Here is a 15,257-nt window from a genome sequence, read left to right as displayed (position 1 = left end):
TTTTTTCCATAACTCTGTTAATTAAGCCAAGATATGATCATCAAAATGCAGTCATTAGGTCTCTTTCAAATTACAAGCAATGGCTTGGCTCCCACATCATGCTAAACTGAGTGAAGTCTAAGCACAAATGTGCAGACTCCCGAAAGGAAAATCGCAGCTTCTTCGTTCCTCAGCTACAATGATCTAGGCCATAGTTTGTCTTAGAGTGCCATCAAGACCGAGGCTTGTGGTTTACTTCTGTCTGGATTAAGTATGAACTGTAACCAGGGTTCATCCCATGGTTTACAGCTTATTGTTTGTACGGGAAGCCTAAACCACAAACTCAATTAGGCTCAGTTTGATGCATCAGCAAAACGACCGTGGATGAGCAAAACAGCTGCAGACTCCTCCCCCAGAATATGCACATATGTGTGAAGTCATGGCTTGGCTGATCGTAATGTTCAAAGCAGGCATGTGTCTTTTTATACTGTAGATGTGTTAAAAGTTGAAGTTTTACAATACCAACAGTGCATTTCCAATACTTGTTTAGAGAGTTTTAATCCTGTGACTAAATGATTGACACCACTAAGTAGTATTAAGATGTGAAATTGTGGTTCTGCATGACAGCAAACCCTTGGCAGGAATCTGAACAGCAGTGCCTAGTCCTCGTTGCTCAGTTTTTTTATTATAAAATATTGCACTCCAGCATTCCACTTGAGTACTGTATCTAGAAGTGGCACCACAGTATCCCACCTTCTTCTCTAACTCCCAGCTCCCAACTTGAGCAAAGACTCTGGTTCCATTGTTTGCTTTGGGAAGAGCAGTCACATGTGATAGGTCAAGCAAAACATTGCCTGTCCCCACTTCTTTAAATGTGACCTGTACTTGAAATATCACTTTGATGAGGTAATGAAAGGCACTAAGAAGTGTTTGAGATTTCAAACTTCAGTTACGATTGCACCTGAGGAGAAGACAACAGTTTGAGTTATATTGGTCATTTTCTTGGGATATTACTTGATTTGGCTTTATTTTGACTTCTGCACGTCGGAACTTAGTTGGCTTAATGTTCTTTAACATGGTGATGGGTATCCTTTATCCTGGATCCAATAGTCACTCAAATAGAGCTATGGCTATTTAAATTTTTTATAAAACTAAGTCTGCACAGAGGTGCCCTGAGATTTTTAGAATGTATTTCTTAACCCATTTTACACATTTTTATTGTACCTCCCAGCTTCCTCCTCCAGCTGTAATCATGTTAAGTTTTCCTCCCAGTTTTAGTGGGGTTTTAATTTATGTGTTACACATGGCAAAATATACATAGCTTAAGGAAGGGTATGCATGCATATAAACAAAATTCGATAATGACATTTTGAGGTGGGGGTGGGGACAACCCATACATGGAAAATTGGGATCTATGAATAAAAAGCATAACTCTGCACTATCGTTGACTTTGAAAAAGTAAATTAATGTGTGAGGGGGAAGGAGGAAAAGCACAAGTGCACAGCGCAGTCCCATTCTCCAAACCATGATTATGTGATCAGAAACATTATGTTCATTCTGGGACACAGTGCTAAATGTGTACCACTCAAGGTATATAATAGTATGAATCGAGTATTCCCAGAAAGAAGGGGTAGGAGTGGAATATTTTACATTTCATCACATGTTTGCATTAAATGGTTTTGTTTTCAATGTAAACAGGCATAGGAACTATGAATCTACCAATTTGAATTCTTTTTAAAGGTTTTGTCATGGTATCATTACATTGGCTATATTCCCAAACAAACTCATTCCATTGTAGGAGTTTTATAACAGCAGAAGCTATTAACAAAACATTATTAACTGGCAGGAGCCAAATCCTCTTGATCGTGGAGAACATGTTGTTAGTTAAATATGGATGAAATTGTTAACACAGGTCATATACTTAGAAATGATGGCTTTGTTTGAAGTTAATTTATAAAAGAGAGACGGCGGGGTTTATGTCATTATTTACTGCTTTGGAATAAATAAATTCCATTCTCTTTGAACATACTGCTAGGATATTAAACCTTTAAAGCACAGTACTTAGGGCAATGTAATGAAAGGAAGTCAGATTCAGGAGCACAAATATAATATAAATAGTAGAAACTAGGTAGGGGGACCTCTTTCTTACTCCCTCTCCTATCTAAGCCTGCAAATTGTCACTCTCACTTGGTTGCCTATGGTGATTAGCAGTTGCCTCAAGGCAAGTAGCAGATAATGCAACCCTTTTAAGAAATAATAGCAATATTGCAACTGTCTTTATCCTGCCTCTGCATAGCCTCAATTCAGTTTTCAGTGTTCCAAACAACTCCCTTAAAAGCACTTTAAATGCCTGGGGCTGTACAGCAGGGGAAAGCAGTGTTCAGCCTTGTGGAATCTACCTTGTGTTTTACTAGAATCCCAAGATCCACCAATTGGAGCAAGGTGTGAGACTTAGAATGAAAGAACATGACACCCTCTAAGCTGCTAATGAGCACAGGAATTTGTTTTGGTCCTCTCACACAAAAATTATTGTTAGTCACCCTCAGTTTTTTTTTCACCCCCCCCCCCCCACACACTTACCTGCAAGCATGCCCAGTGCACTGCCTTCGCATGAAGGCGAAGGTGGAAATGAATCAAATGGACTGGAGCTTTTGGCCAATTTGAAAATATATAATTAATTGAACAGGTCTTGTATTGGCCTCAGATGGCCAACTGTTCCATAAAACTAGTTCACCACACCATAATTCTGAAGGAGTATTTCATGGTTATTAAGATGTATACTGGGAAAGAAAAAAATTGTCCTTAAAACTAAGATATGTGCAATGTAGCCCATAGTATAAAAGGGGAAGCAGATAGAAGGAAGCTGGTAAACCTTAGGAGAGATTAGCAAAGCCAGACATTGCATATGTTTAACTGGAGAAGACTCATTTTTATGGCTGTGCATCCTCCATAGATTGACAACAGGTAGATAAGGCCTCTGCATTTTTGCATGTTTTTCTTCCCTTTTCTTGTTGTTGTGGTTGCCAGAACAATTGTTTTCCCTTAAACATATGTGCATACCTATTTGTGAAGCACCATGAGGAAGCATGGCTGCTGCAGCGTTAGTTTCCATCTAAGCAGTAGGGAAATGGGACTGATCATGGCCCCTAGATCAGTAGCTATGGGATTTGCAGAGTCCCCAACAATGTGAATACTCCTTTTCACCGTACATATGGGAAATTGTGTATTTTGGCTGCCTGTAACCCAACTTTCCTCCAAGGAGCTCATAGGGTTCCCCCATCTTATTCCCACTATTGTGTGGGTGATCCCCTCTGTGGCACCAGGGGAATCTCAGCTACCTCTTTCAGGGATGAGTGCATAGATGGTTTTCCTTGGATACAGATAAATCCATGATACAACTAAAAAACAGAGTCTATTACTTAAAACAAGTGGCATGTTGAGAGTTTGACTGCTCAGCCACAACAGATGTGGCCTTAGCAAAAAAAGGGGGGTTACAATAATTATTTGTTACCCTCAAGATAGACTAGAAAAGAAAACTAAATGTTGTTTATTCCTGTGCCTACTTACATTTTGAGTTACTGAAGGAGGATTCTTGTTTCAGCATAATTTCATATCAGACATTGCCAAGAAACATGCCAAGCCATCGACCCCAAATTGTACCTCGATATCCAGAAGGTTATCGAACTCTACCAAGAAATACCAAAACCAGGCCAGAAAGCCTCTGCAGTGTGACACCCTCTATTTATGACAAGTCCCTTGGATCACTGCCAACTGAAGACAAAAGAAGATCTATGCGAGATGACACCATGTGGCAACTCTACGAGTGGCAGCAGCGGCAGTTTTACAATAAGCAAACAACGCTTACTAGACATGGTACTTTAAGTAGTCCCAAAACCATGATTAATATATCTGATCAAACAATGCATTTGATTCCCACATCACCTTCCCATGGTTCGATAGCAGGTTTCCAAGGATACTCACCTCAGAGGAACTACAGATCAGAAGTGTCCTCACCAGTGCAAAGAGGTGATGTAACAATTGACCGCAGGCATAGGCCACATCATACAAAGGTGAGATGTTTTTATTGTTTTACTTTAGTTATTATGTTCTATAAAATGTATAACTTGGAACTAGTCTTTCCATCATGTATTGATATTGTGTGGCTCACAAAAGAAATACCAAATATAAAGCTTCGGGTTAAAAACATCCAGTTAGCTCTGATTGATATGCTAGTTCTCTCTGTGATAGAGAGAACTAGCATATAATTGAGAAAATTGCACCAGGAGTTAACGGGAGTAGAACATCATAAGTGCGGGTTGAAAGATAAAGTCTTTCCGTTTCATATGCCAGTGCTTCATCTGACATGAGATGTTCCCGGGGCTTTTTTTCAGGCAGAACTCAGTTCTAGCACCTCTCAGGTGGGCGCCATTGCCATTATAAGAGAACAAAGGAGGTGTTCATTGTGAGTTTCGGCACCTCTTTTTCTAGAAAAATGGCATGGGATGTTCCCAAATAAACAGCTGCTTGTCGAAAGGACCCAGCTAAGCCTCCCACCTCACCTGAGCCGTTAGCATGTCTGTGACAGAACTCTGACCCTTGAGAAGTCCTTGCTTGAGATCTTCATTTGATGCCCTTTCTCACATTGCCCCATCTAATGAAGCGGGGCAGGCAGTCGCTAGGGAGAAGGCCTTTTCAGTGATGGGACCATCTTAAGATTTTTTTTTAATGGGCTTGTAAACTGCCCAGAGAACAAAGTTTTATGTGCACTATATAGATGCAACAAACAAATAAAATAACGAACTTCACATCTGTTGTGTAGGTCCCACCCATTCAACCACTTCACCATTAGCATAAGAGCCTTGCTGGATCAGGCCAAAGGCCCTTCTAATCCAGCTTCCTATTCTCACAGGGGCCAACCAAAAGCCTATGCTAAACCCGCGAGTAGGACCTAAGTGCAACAATGCTCTCCCACTTGTGATTCCCAGAAACTGGTATTCAGGGTCATACACTGCTTTGAACAGTGAAGGGGGGAGAACATGGGCATTGTGGCTACTATTCGCCGATAGCCTTTTCCTACATGAATTTGTCTAATTCTCTTCTAAAGCTATCCAAGGTTATGGCCATTGCTGCCTCTTGTGGTGGCAGATTCCATAGTTGTAAACTATGTGTGAAGAAGTGTTTTCTTTTATTTGGCCTGAGCCTTCCAACATTCAGCTTCATTGGATGGCCTTAGGCACTTGTATTATGAGAAAGGGAGAAAAACTTTCCATACCATGCATAATTTTGTCTATCATGCCCCTCCTGACTCATTTTTTTCCCCTAAACTAAAAAGCCCCAAATGTTTTAACATTTCATTATCTTCTCCCATTCACTTCTTCCATGTATGCAATTAGGACAAGGAGCAGATATTATGTGCATTTGCCATTCTTTGCATATATGGAGTGTATTTATTTTGTGCTTGAACATCTTTATCCTTTTTGAAAGTACTGCTGTTTGAGAAGTTTCCCTTAAGACTGTTTCCTTGTGCAACATTTTTCAACCCCCAGCTTCTCACTTATTGGCTGCATTGTGTTGTATATTGTTCTAAAATCACAGGAAAGTCTTAAGAACATATGATGGAAAGGAGCTGTGTATGTGTCTGTTTCTAAAAAAGGAGCTGTGCCAAGAATTAGGACAAAACGTGTCATTTATTCAGTGCATTAATGTCTATAAACGTGTCCTACTTGAGTTTCTGGACATAGCAGTGGCTTATAGGAGAGCACTCAATGACTTTTTTAAAAGCAGTTAATTAGGAGCACTTAATGGTACAAACTTTAGTGAATGGAATACCTTATTAGTTGTAGTTGGTGCTTTTTGGACCTTCGAGGGCATTTTGACATTTGCAAGGTTCAAGCTGAAAGTGTGGTGATTTAGTGTATTTCTGCTGGCACGTTATTAACCAGAACCTTCACTTTAGACACCTTTCATAAACCCTAAGTTGACTCGGAAAATCATACTTAAAACACAACATTTAACCTTTGGTTTGAAAAGCTTTGACAGGCACCCCGAATTATATGTGCACGGTTTTGTTTTTTCCCCAAAGCAGCATGTCTTTGTGCCTGACAGAAGGTCGATGCCAGCAGGTCTGAGTGTACAGCCTATTACTCCCCAGAGCTTGCAAGGCAAAACGGTGAGTGGCATTTTTATATTTAGCCCATCATTTTTTATTTAAGAACAACCTATAAAATACAACACGTAGCACAGTGACTACTCTAGTTATAGAATCTGTATTAAATGCAGTTTCCATCTTTGTTTTTTCATTAAATCGAGGTTTTCCTTCTAAACAGTTTAAATCTATTTGGATGCTGCATTAAATTTTGCAAGAGTAATCAGATAACCTTTTAATTCAAATGCTATTTGTGCTATGCAATTCCTATCTGTGAATAATTTGTCTTTTTGAGCCATGTAAGTATTTCATTTTAAATATCTCTAGAGCAACAGCAAGGCACCTTTACGATTTTATTGTTCTTCATTTCACAAATTGACCTACCATTAAGTTGTTAATTCAGTTGTGGAGGGGAAATACCAATTACCAGAGCTTTTCATTGCTGCAGAATGGAAGTCGCAGTTAACTAGGAAATTTGGTGCTGCAGGCAGTTTATTATACATTGTGCTGTCTTATGAAAAGAAACTATCCATCCACTAATTGCACATTTTTATTCACATCATTAAAAGTATTTTACCATTCAATACCTAAGGTTTAGATGAGGGATTATAGATTTGAGCAAACATTTTTGAGAGACCTTTAACTCAAATATGACCACTTTTACTAGCTGAAACCTTAATTTCTTCCAGGCGATTTCTCTTCCACCTCATTTCTTAGTAAATAATGTTTTTCCAAGTGAAACACTAATGAGTATATACTATATTAGGGGAGTGTAGGTTAATCATTATGAAACCTGTTAGCTCTTGAATATAGGAAAATTTCTTGCTCCCTCTGCTGGAATTCATTTAACACTGCCAGTTGCTAAAACCATACGCTGTAGCCAAGGAATACTTTCAGTTCATTACTTGTAATATATAATTCAGGATTTCTGATTATGTGGCTCACCTAAAGCATCACAATTAAAGCCCTCTTCCAGAACTCTGTGGGGCCCCAGTGATGTGGATGCCTGAATAACAGACCTGACCTCTCATTTTATATGTTAAAGAATGTTCCAAGTGAGTAGTGTAACATTTCCATGACCTAAATGGAACAGTCCATGGCTCAGAAATTTTTTGTGCATGCGATAGAACTCTCCTAGGTCTTTCACATGAACAGCTGAATGTGCAAAGCAAATCGCTCCATTTTACATCTCATGACAAAAAAGATGCTTTACATAATTGGTTGCTTAATAATTATGAGAGAGCTTCTGATATATGTGTCAGTATCTGAATCGTAAGTTAAGTTCAGATTTCAGGAACTGTAAAGAACTGAGGGCATGAATCTTTGGGATTTACTAGCAAGTAATATATTAGGATAGAATGAGGAAACAAATTTCTGCCTGAGAATCACATTGGAAGTTGCATTCAGAGAGGTGGGTAGGGTCGGAGCCCAAAGTGGGCTGAGTGACGCACAACACATACTTTTGTTCAGTAGAAATTGCTTTGTTTACGTCGTTTACATACAAACAACGTACAAATGTCAAAGGTTTTAGTTGCTTCGTGTTGCTTTTAGTGAGGATCTTCACTGTGCACTTTCTTCAGAAGAGAGAAGTGGGCAGAGCATCACCATAGTTAAACCTAGGGAATCCACTTCCACAAAAGAGCAGTGATGGCCACCAACTTGGATAGCTTTAAAAGACGATTAGACAAATTCATGGAGGATAATGGTAGCAGCAGCTACTAACTGTGATAAATCTGTTCTACCTCCATAGTTGGAGGCAGCATGCTTCTGAATACTAATTCCTGAAAACCACAGGTGGAGAGAGTGTTGTTGTGCTCAGGCCCTGCTTGTAGGATGCCCAAAGCAAGTAAGGAATGCTGCAATTACAGGATGCGGTCCTTTGTTCATCACTGCTGCAAAATGGTGGTGAGCTGAATGAAAAGCCACTGTGACTGGTCCACATGCCACCAGTTTCCCACCCCTGCCTTAGGAATACATAAGAATAAATTACAGTGAAGGGTTCCACTGCAAAGGTGCTTTGTTCAGAAAATTAAATAGACGTGGTCATTGTAGAAGGAGCTGTCTATGGAAGGCTGAGGTCAGAGTGCAGGCTGAGTGGGAGCCAAGAAAAGCCTGTACAACAAAGAGAGAGTAGTTTGGGGGTTGGAAAGATTGCGTATAAGTTATGAAGATTTAGTCAAGTGTTAAATTTGGATGAGATGAAAAGTGTACTCCTAAGACAGGAGTGGGGAACCCATGGTCTTCCAGATGTTGACTCCACTTCCCATCATCCTTGACTAGTGGCCATGCTGGTTGGAACTTATAGGAGCTGGTAAACATCAGGAGGGTCACAGGTTCCCCATCCCTGTGCTATTGCTTTCAAGAACTAGGGTGGCTCTCTTCTACTGATACAGGTAGCAAGACAAATCCGAACAACATGGAGGACTGACTCTGGGTTGCATCCAATTGTGTGCCTCCACTGATGGAGGCCTCCTTAGTTCAGCTAGCAGATGCTTCCATTAATGGAAGTGAGCAGAGGCAACATTTCCCATTCCCTGTTCAGCCCTGAGCTTCCTTAAAAACTGCCCCAGAGGGTTAGGGGGATCTTAGTGTGGTAGGTGGCATGGGAGGGGGCTGCAGGAGGAAAGGGAGCTTTGTGAACATCAAGCACACCCATTTTTAGTCTACAGAAGTGTTGGTGGATCAAATAAAATCCTTCCATCAGAAGATGGCCACAATTGGATAAAACCCTATATTAGTTAAGAATTTAAATATATTTATACAATAGTTGCTTTGGTTTAAGTGCTGTAGTCTCCTTCCTTTGCGTGAGTGCAGGCTTTTGGGTCAGTAGCATGGAGTTCCCCCAGAATATATTTGGCTTGGGCTAATGGTATTACTGTACTTTAATTCTTCCTTGATTCTCAAGCATTTGGATCTTCCTATTCAACCTTCAAGTTCTAGCATGTATAATTGTGTTGAAGAATCTTAGATATGTTTGGGAAATAGTCTCTGAAAAAAACTGCTGTGAGTGCATTAAAGGAGAAAAAACAGAAAGTGTGTTGTGTTTTGGATCTACAAACTTTGACAGTGTATTTTTACAATGCATACTTTTAGTAAAAGTTGTATGTGTGTTTTTAATATTTCATTCTTTGTTTTTTTCTTTGGCCAGCATTTGAATAAATTACTCAGGTGCTACAAGACTCTTCCTTGTTTCAGATACCGTAGTTTCTGTTGCTATCCAATTCTTTTAAAACATACCAAGCAAAACTTGAGTATACCCATCCTCTATATTTTGTGACCGTGGTGCGTTTTTCCTCCTCCCTTCGCACAATATTGCTAGCCTTTGTGTGTAGAAGTTATTACCATGAGTTTCAGAAGCTTCGCGGTTTTAAAGCTCTTCTCACCTCCTCTTAGTTTAGTTGTATTCTGTTGGCAGACATTGTTGGTTCCCTTTTATTTTGAAGAGGTTCACACAGTTTAGATGTAGCATGATATCCAGCATTATCAAACACAAGTATATATCTGAAGTCTTGTGCAAGATAATGATTAACCTATTTTCCACTCTTTGGCTTCTCATACGATACTCCTTCAGCCAGAGGAGCTCACGCTGCTGCTTATAAAGCTGAGAAGGCAGCAAGCCGAACTGAGTAGTATCCGGGAACACACATTAGCACAACTCATGCAACTAAAACTTGAGGCCAGCAGCCCAAAGGTCAGCTATGAAGTGATGTTTGTCATGTGCCATCTTCACTTATTCTTAGCCATTCATTAATCCAAGCTTGCATTGTACCATTGGTGCCAACCTCCTCTAATGTAGCTTTTTAGAGCGTCATTGTTTTCCTGGCATCTGTGGTGGTCTGCTATTAACCCTTTGAGTTCTAGTGTGGATGTTGAATACATTGCAACAAAAAAAATAGGAATGCGTTCAAATACATTTCACTTTAAATTTTGCAAGTTACGCAGATTACACACAAATATGAAGCCCAAGTAGGTAAGGGTGGTGATAAATCTACCATAACCATTTCGTTTTGTTTTCTCATCTTTGAAATGATTTACAATAAGCATTTAGAAGCAGAAAATGCACACAAATGTATCAAAGGGTTTATAGTTGTCTGTGTAAATTCAACATGACCATGGTGGTTTTTCTTAATTTTGTTTTAATGTTAAGAAGTTGTTTGTGCGGCTAATATTACTAAATCTGCAATTGCAAACTAATGCTTTATTACTTTTCAAAAGCAGATGTTTGGTTATAATTTTGCTTCCTTCTGTCATTGGAGTATTGATTGGCTTTTCAAAATATGCTAATGCAAATTCTAGGAAGACCCAGAATTCAATGTAATTCTCGCTTGGATTAATATGACAATATAATCTAAAGGTTGAAACTAGAATTTGTAGTTCTCTTTCTTTTCTGACTGACCTTTTCCACATCTTCATATCTGTCCTTTTCTTCTCTCCTTCCTCTTTGAATGCTGCTTGCTAGAATGAGATTCTTTCTCATCACCTTCAAAGGAATGCCATATATTTGGATCATCAGGTGGGATTCATAGCTTATTCTTGTATATTTATATCTGATGCTGACACTATTTTTTATCATTTAAACTTTTAAATGGTACTGTCTCATTTAAAATTGTCTCAGGGCAGATGGTGAAAATGTTTCTCCAAGTGCAGATAGCACAATTTATATGCTAAGTTCATTGTTCTGTGCCATTCATACTCTTTGTCCTAATGCTGCAGCTTGTCTGCTAAAATAAAATGGGGTCCAATATTTGAATGGGTTCACTTATTTACATGACATTGTTAATGTGAAGTGCAAAATGAACATTTTAAAAATAATCCTAAAAATATAGTGTTTATCACAGTAGCTATACCTGGCTTTTGTCTGCCTCATCTCTGCAGTCAAAGTCTAAATATATACAAACATTTGATGTAATGAACAAGGATATACTTCCGTCATAGCCATCTTTTTTGGGGGTGGGGAGGGGGAGGAATACTTCAAGAAACCTTTGCACAGAACTTGAAAACTGCCCATTATTTTGTGCGCCTGCTGAGTTGTTGGCACAGGAATTCGGAGTTCTTTAGATTTTCTCAGTTCCCTTTATCTGCATCCTGAAATGAGAGCATGTATTCACTTGACACACCACCAATAATGCAGCGCATTTACAACTTAGTCCATGGCAGCTGTGCTGAGGATGAAGTGCTTCCCATCAAGTAGTAGCACAAAGTGGGGTGCATCATCCACGTGCTGGCACATGGCACCGTTCCCTGTTTTTATGAGCTGCTGCCAACACCCAATCTCTTCCTTTTTAATTTTATTTTTTGATCTAGACATAATTGGTTGGTCTTTGGCTGATTCTCTGTTTTATACCACTCTCATATGCAGAAGGATAAAATTGTATTTGATAAGGAATCCTATTTTCTTTTACTACATAACTAGGGATTAGGAGAGAGTGGACCCTGGGTTTAATCATACATTCTGATAGGAAGTTCAGAAGTATCCCTGAGTTCATTTTAACCAGGTTACAATAGTCATGTTTAATGATAAATCACAAACTGATTCTATCTGCCTGTCACTTGGACTTGTTATCTAGCTGATACTGCTGAATCAGAGTTAAATGTACAATTGATGTGTAATTTAATATAAAAGCAAAATCTGAGATGCTAGATTTGTATTCATCTTTGGGCAGACTGAAATATTCAAGCATGACAGTGCATAGATTTATATTCAGTTCTGTCTCTGACTCTAAGTGCAGTTCTGAGCCAAAAAGGTGATATTTCTGGGCCCTTGAATAATTTTTTATCATGGAAGATTTTAGTACCGCCTATGGATATTCTTACAAAGGACATTGTTTCTCATTCTGCTATTGTAGCAGCTAATGAGCATCAGCAGTACTTATAGACCAAATTTATTAGAAAATGCTAACCTAGCCTAGGCTTGGAATAGTTAAATTGTATTGAACCAGGCAAACTGTTTAACTACAATTTAACCTCCAGAGGCTACTTGTATGCATGAGAATTCTCAGCGTATGGAATTCTCAAGAATCAAAAGTTCTCCTATTCAATACAGTCCTGTTCAGAAGTTTATAATCTAGTGTTGTCTGTAAGATGCTTAACACCGTGCTTTTAAGCAGTATCCCATCATTTCTATAGGATGTGGTCTACCTATAATGATTAAAAAAGCAACCCTCTACTCACAGTTTTTGCGTAGCGTTCCTTACACGCAGATGGAAAATGGAAATAACTGCTGGTCTGCCATGCTATCCTTCCCCAATCCCTTGAGATATTTTGGACTACAACTTGGCCAACGGGGAGGGATATTGGGAGTTGTGATCCAAAACATCTGGAGTGCAGTTAGGTTGGGGAAACACACACTGTGCTGTAGATGAGTCCACAGCGAAGTCTAATCACATCATAAAATTTGGACCTCCACTGTAGTTCTCACACAGTTTCCACTCTGGTCCCTATCATCTTGTGCCACATATTGAGTGTTAGGTTTTATGTTTTTCATGTGACCTGCATGAGAAACCGGCGTTAGCTGGTTGCTCCCTAAATAGGCAGATGAGCAGGTTCTTTGTTAAGGGCCACCCACAAGATAGTACTGTATGTATGATATAACCTGTGTATTTCCTTGATAAAATGTATATACACCCTTTTAGTTGAACTGAAGCCTTTAAAGGCTTAGTTCTCCAGGCATTCATCCTCCTTTCATTTAAATGGGACTTAACAAGTTCTACTAAAATGAAAAGTAGATGTTCAGAAACTCTGCTTCTCAAATCTGGCTGCTTCCCAAATCTGTTGCTGACTTCATCAACACAGTGTATTTGTGAACATAGTTGGTAAATAGTTTATATAAATAATGCAGCCTTGAAAATTATTATACTGTAAAAGATAGGTATTAGAGGTTGGTAAATATAGTTGCTGTATGTTATCAATGTTATGGTGTTATATTGCAGATCATAAAGTATTTCAAAATAAAACATTGACAAATGAGCACTCACTATCTAGGAAGGCTTACATTTTTGCAGCTCACACTGTGAAAAGTTGTAATAAGCACAATTGTTCGTGACTGCCTCGGTCTACAACTTGGATTAAGATTTGGCTTGTTTGCTATTCATCTGTTTACATGTTGTGCCATAGTTTTGGGCTGACCCAACACAGGTGTTCAGGAAAATAATAATATACATGGGTCAAGGTTACTATTCTCCATAAAATGATTATCAAGTTGAGAAAAATTTGGACTAAGCTCAGCCTTCTTTCCAGTATCCAGTCCCCATGTTGACAGTGAGGATTTGCCCCAGAAACCTCCCTTTTGCTCAGAGTTAATGGTGTGCATCTATCCCTAAGATAGTTAATGTGTTATTTATGCTGTAAATCTGATAATGTGTGTGGGTGGTTTATTTAATGAGGCTAGCCCTTTGTCCATCATATCCATTTGTTAAAGATGATTGAACATTTTCAGCTTGAGTTATTTAGAGAAACGTCTGAAATGCTTATTGGTAATAATTACTTTAAACTTAATATGGGTTGTAGGTACTCTAGTTTGGCCATAGCAGGCTTTTCAAATGTACAGCTTTGCTTAAGCGTGAGAGGAAATATGAACTGCTGCACTAACAGAAAATAATTAAAGTAGAGGCTATATTTACAGTGTCGTCTTTCAAATCTAGCCGTGCTGTAAACTGATGTTTGCTGTATGCTCCTCCTGATTTGAAATAGATGAAAGAGAATGAACCTTTAATCATCATGGTTCACACTATGATTGAGAACTCGGCGCTAAGACCACAACTGTACCATCAAGTAAGGTCTTGGATAGTGAATGAAATTGCTTTTTATCATTGCAAATTTTTCCTCAGTGACAGTTTTTGGTTGTCCCCTCCAGTTTACCCATAACATTGGTGTTCCTCCTATTTGTTTTGGAAAACCACAAGTCATCTGTGTTTTATAAAATGCTGCAATATTGTTAGCATGGCTTTGCTGAACGTACTTGTCAATGAGTATTGAGTGTATCCCTTTGGATAACTTTCTCTGTTTCAGAATATTTGGCAAATTGCTGTTTTTTTTGTAGGTTAATTCAGTAAATTCATAAAATCGCCAATAAGCTTCCAACATTTGTCATAGCATGGATCTATGCGATTCATTTTCTTTTATTTCTTTTTCCGTTGAAGGAACGATTTCATTTTGGTTTAACACTAAAGCATGACAGCAATGTTTACCTTGTCATTTCTGGCAGCTTCTCATTTTAGGAATGAATTTACTAATTGTTGTAGGTTCCTGGACAGCTGCTTTGTTTTGCCCTTGGGAGTTAAAAAGGATCAAAATAATTTTGATCTGGGGGCTATAGCTCTTAAGGGCAGTGTGTTCAGAAAGTCACAGCAAACAAAGTCAGTATCAAGTCATGATAAAATATTTGGAGGGGAAATGTGCTGAATGGAAATATAACATCAACTTGTCCATTAGAAATCAATTTGTCAAAGAATTTTATCCTAAACGTCATATGGATGTCAACAGGTTTTTCACCACGCACCAAATAAAATGTTTGGCATTATGTTGTTTTTCCAAGTAATGGCATTATTTTTTTCAGCCTATGAACTCAGAGGCTCTCTAGCTTCTAGTCCAAAGTTAGCCCTAGTTTGAGCTTTGACCAGTGCATAAGGTTGCTGCTGCCTTTCCCGGGTAGGGCATTCCTTTTCCTTTAATCACAGCTTGAACTGAGAACTTGGGAAGATGCAGCTTCTGTCACTGCAGCTATGATGGGAGAACCTGCATCTGTCAAATGTCTGCCGAATAAGCAGCTGATAAAAGACACAGTCTCCCTCTTGGGGCAAGACTTGGTAACCTTGCCAACGTAGGCAAAAAAATTGTGCCACTTCAGAGAACAGTGTGGCATCTGCTGTGAGTAGAAATTGTGTAATGAAATGCTTTTTGTGCCACTACAATCTTGCTCAAACATGTGCTTTGTTAACTTTTAAGTTAACATGCTTTCTCCCCTGCTTCCATCTGTGAATTATTACATAAGTTAGAAAAAAACCCAGCATGCAGTATTACTGAAAATGAAGGGTGAACGCTGGCTTCGTTATCTGCTACTTGGCTGAGACTCACTAGCCAAATTGGTATTCAGATTTATCTGCCAAATTGAAACTAGCGTCTCTAAGGAAAGTTC

At 38.9% G+C, this 15,257-nt stretch overlaps 1 protein-coding gene across 26 annotated transcripts in view; it reads left to right on the top strand.

Annotated features, from left to right (window-relative positions):
- The window catches only part of PLEKHA5 (pleckstrin homology domain containing A5), a 189,922-nt gene that overhangs the window by 153,624 nt on the left and 21,041 nt on the right, over window positions 1-15,257 (top strand). For 5 of the 26 annotated variants that reach the window (XM_081022686.1, XM_081022665.1, XM_081022673.1 and 2 more), the window contains 5 exons: window positions 3,581-4,049; window positions 6,062-6,148; window positions 9,696-9,815; window positions 10,584-10,637; window positions 13,814-13,894. In XM_081022686.1, the coding sequence (XP_080878812.1) occupies window positions 3,581-4,049; window positions 6,062-6,148; window positions 9,696-9,815; window positions 10,584-10,637; window positions 13,814-13,894 (811 nt within the window). Of the gene's footprint in view, window positions 1-3,580; window positions 4,050-6,061; window positions 6,149-9,695; window positions 9,816-10,583; window positions 10,638-13,745; window positions 13,895-15,257 lie in introns of those variants that run through there. The other 21 variants (XM_081022687.1, XM_081022676.1, XM_081022670.1 and 18 more) reach the window with 15 other exon arrangements.

The sequence above is a fragment of the Podarcis pityusensis genome (assembly GCF_964106645.2).
Source record: "Podarcis pityusensis genome assembly, chromosome: 10".
Lineage (NCBI taxonomy): Eukaryota > Metazoa > Chordata > Lepidosauria > Squamata > Lacertidae > Podarcis > Podarcis pityusensis.
Note: the sequence above shows the minus strand (reverse complement) of the source record. Positions and strands in the feature narration are given on the sequence as shown.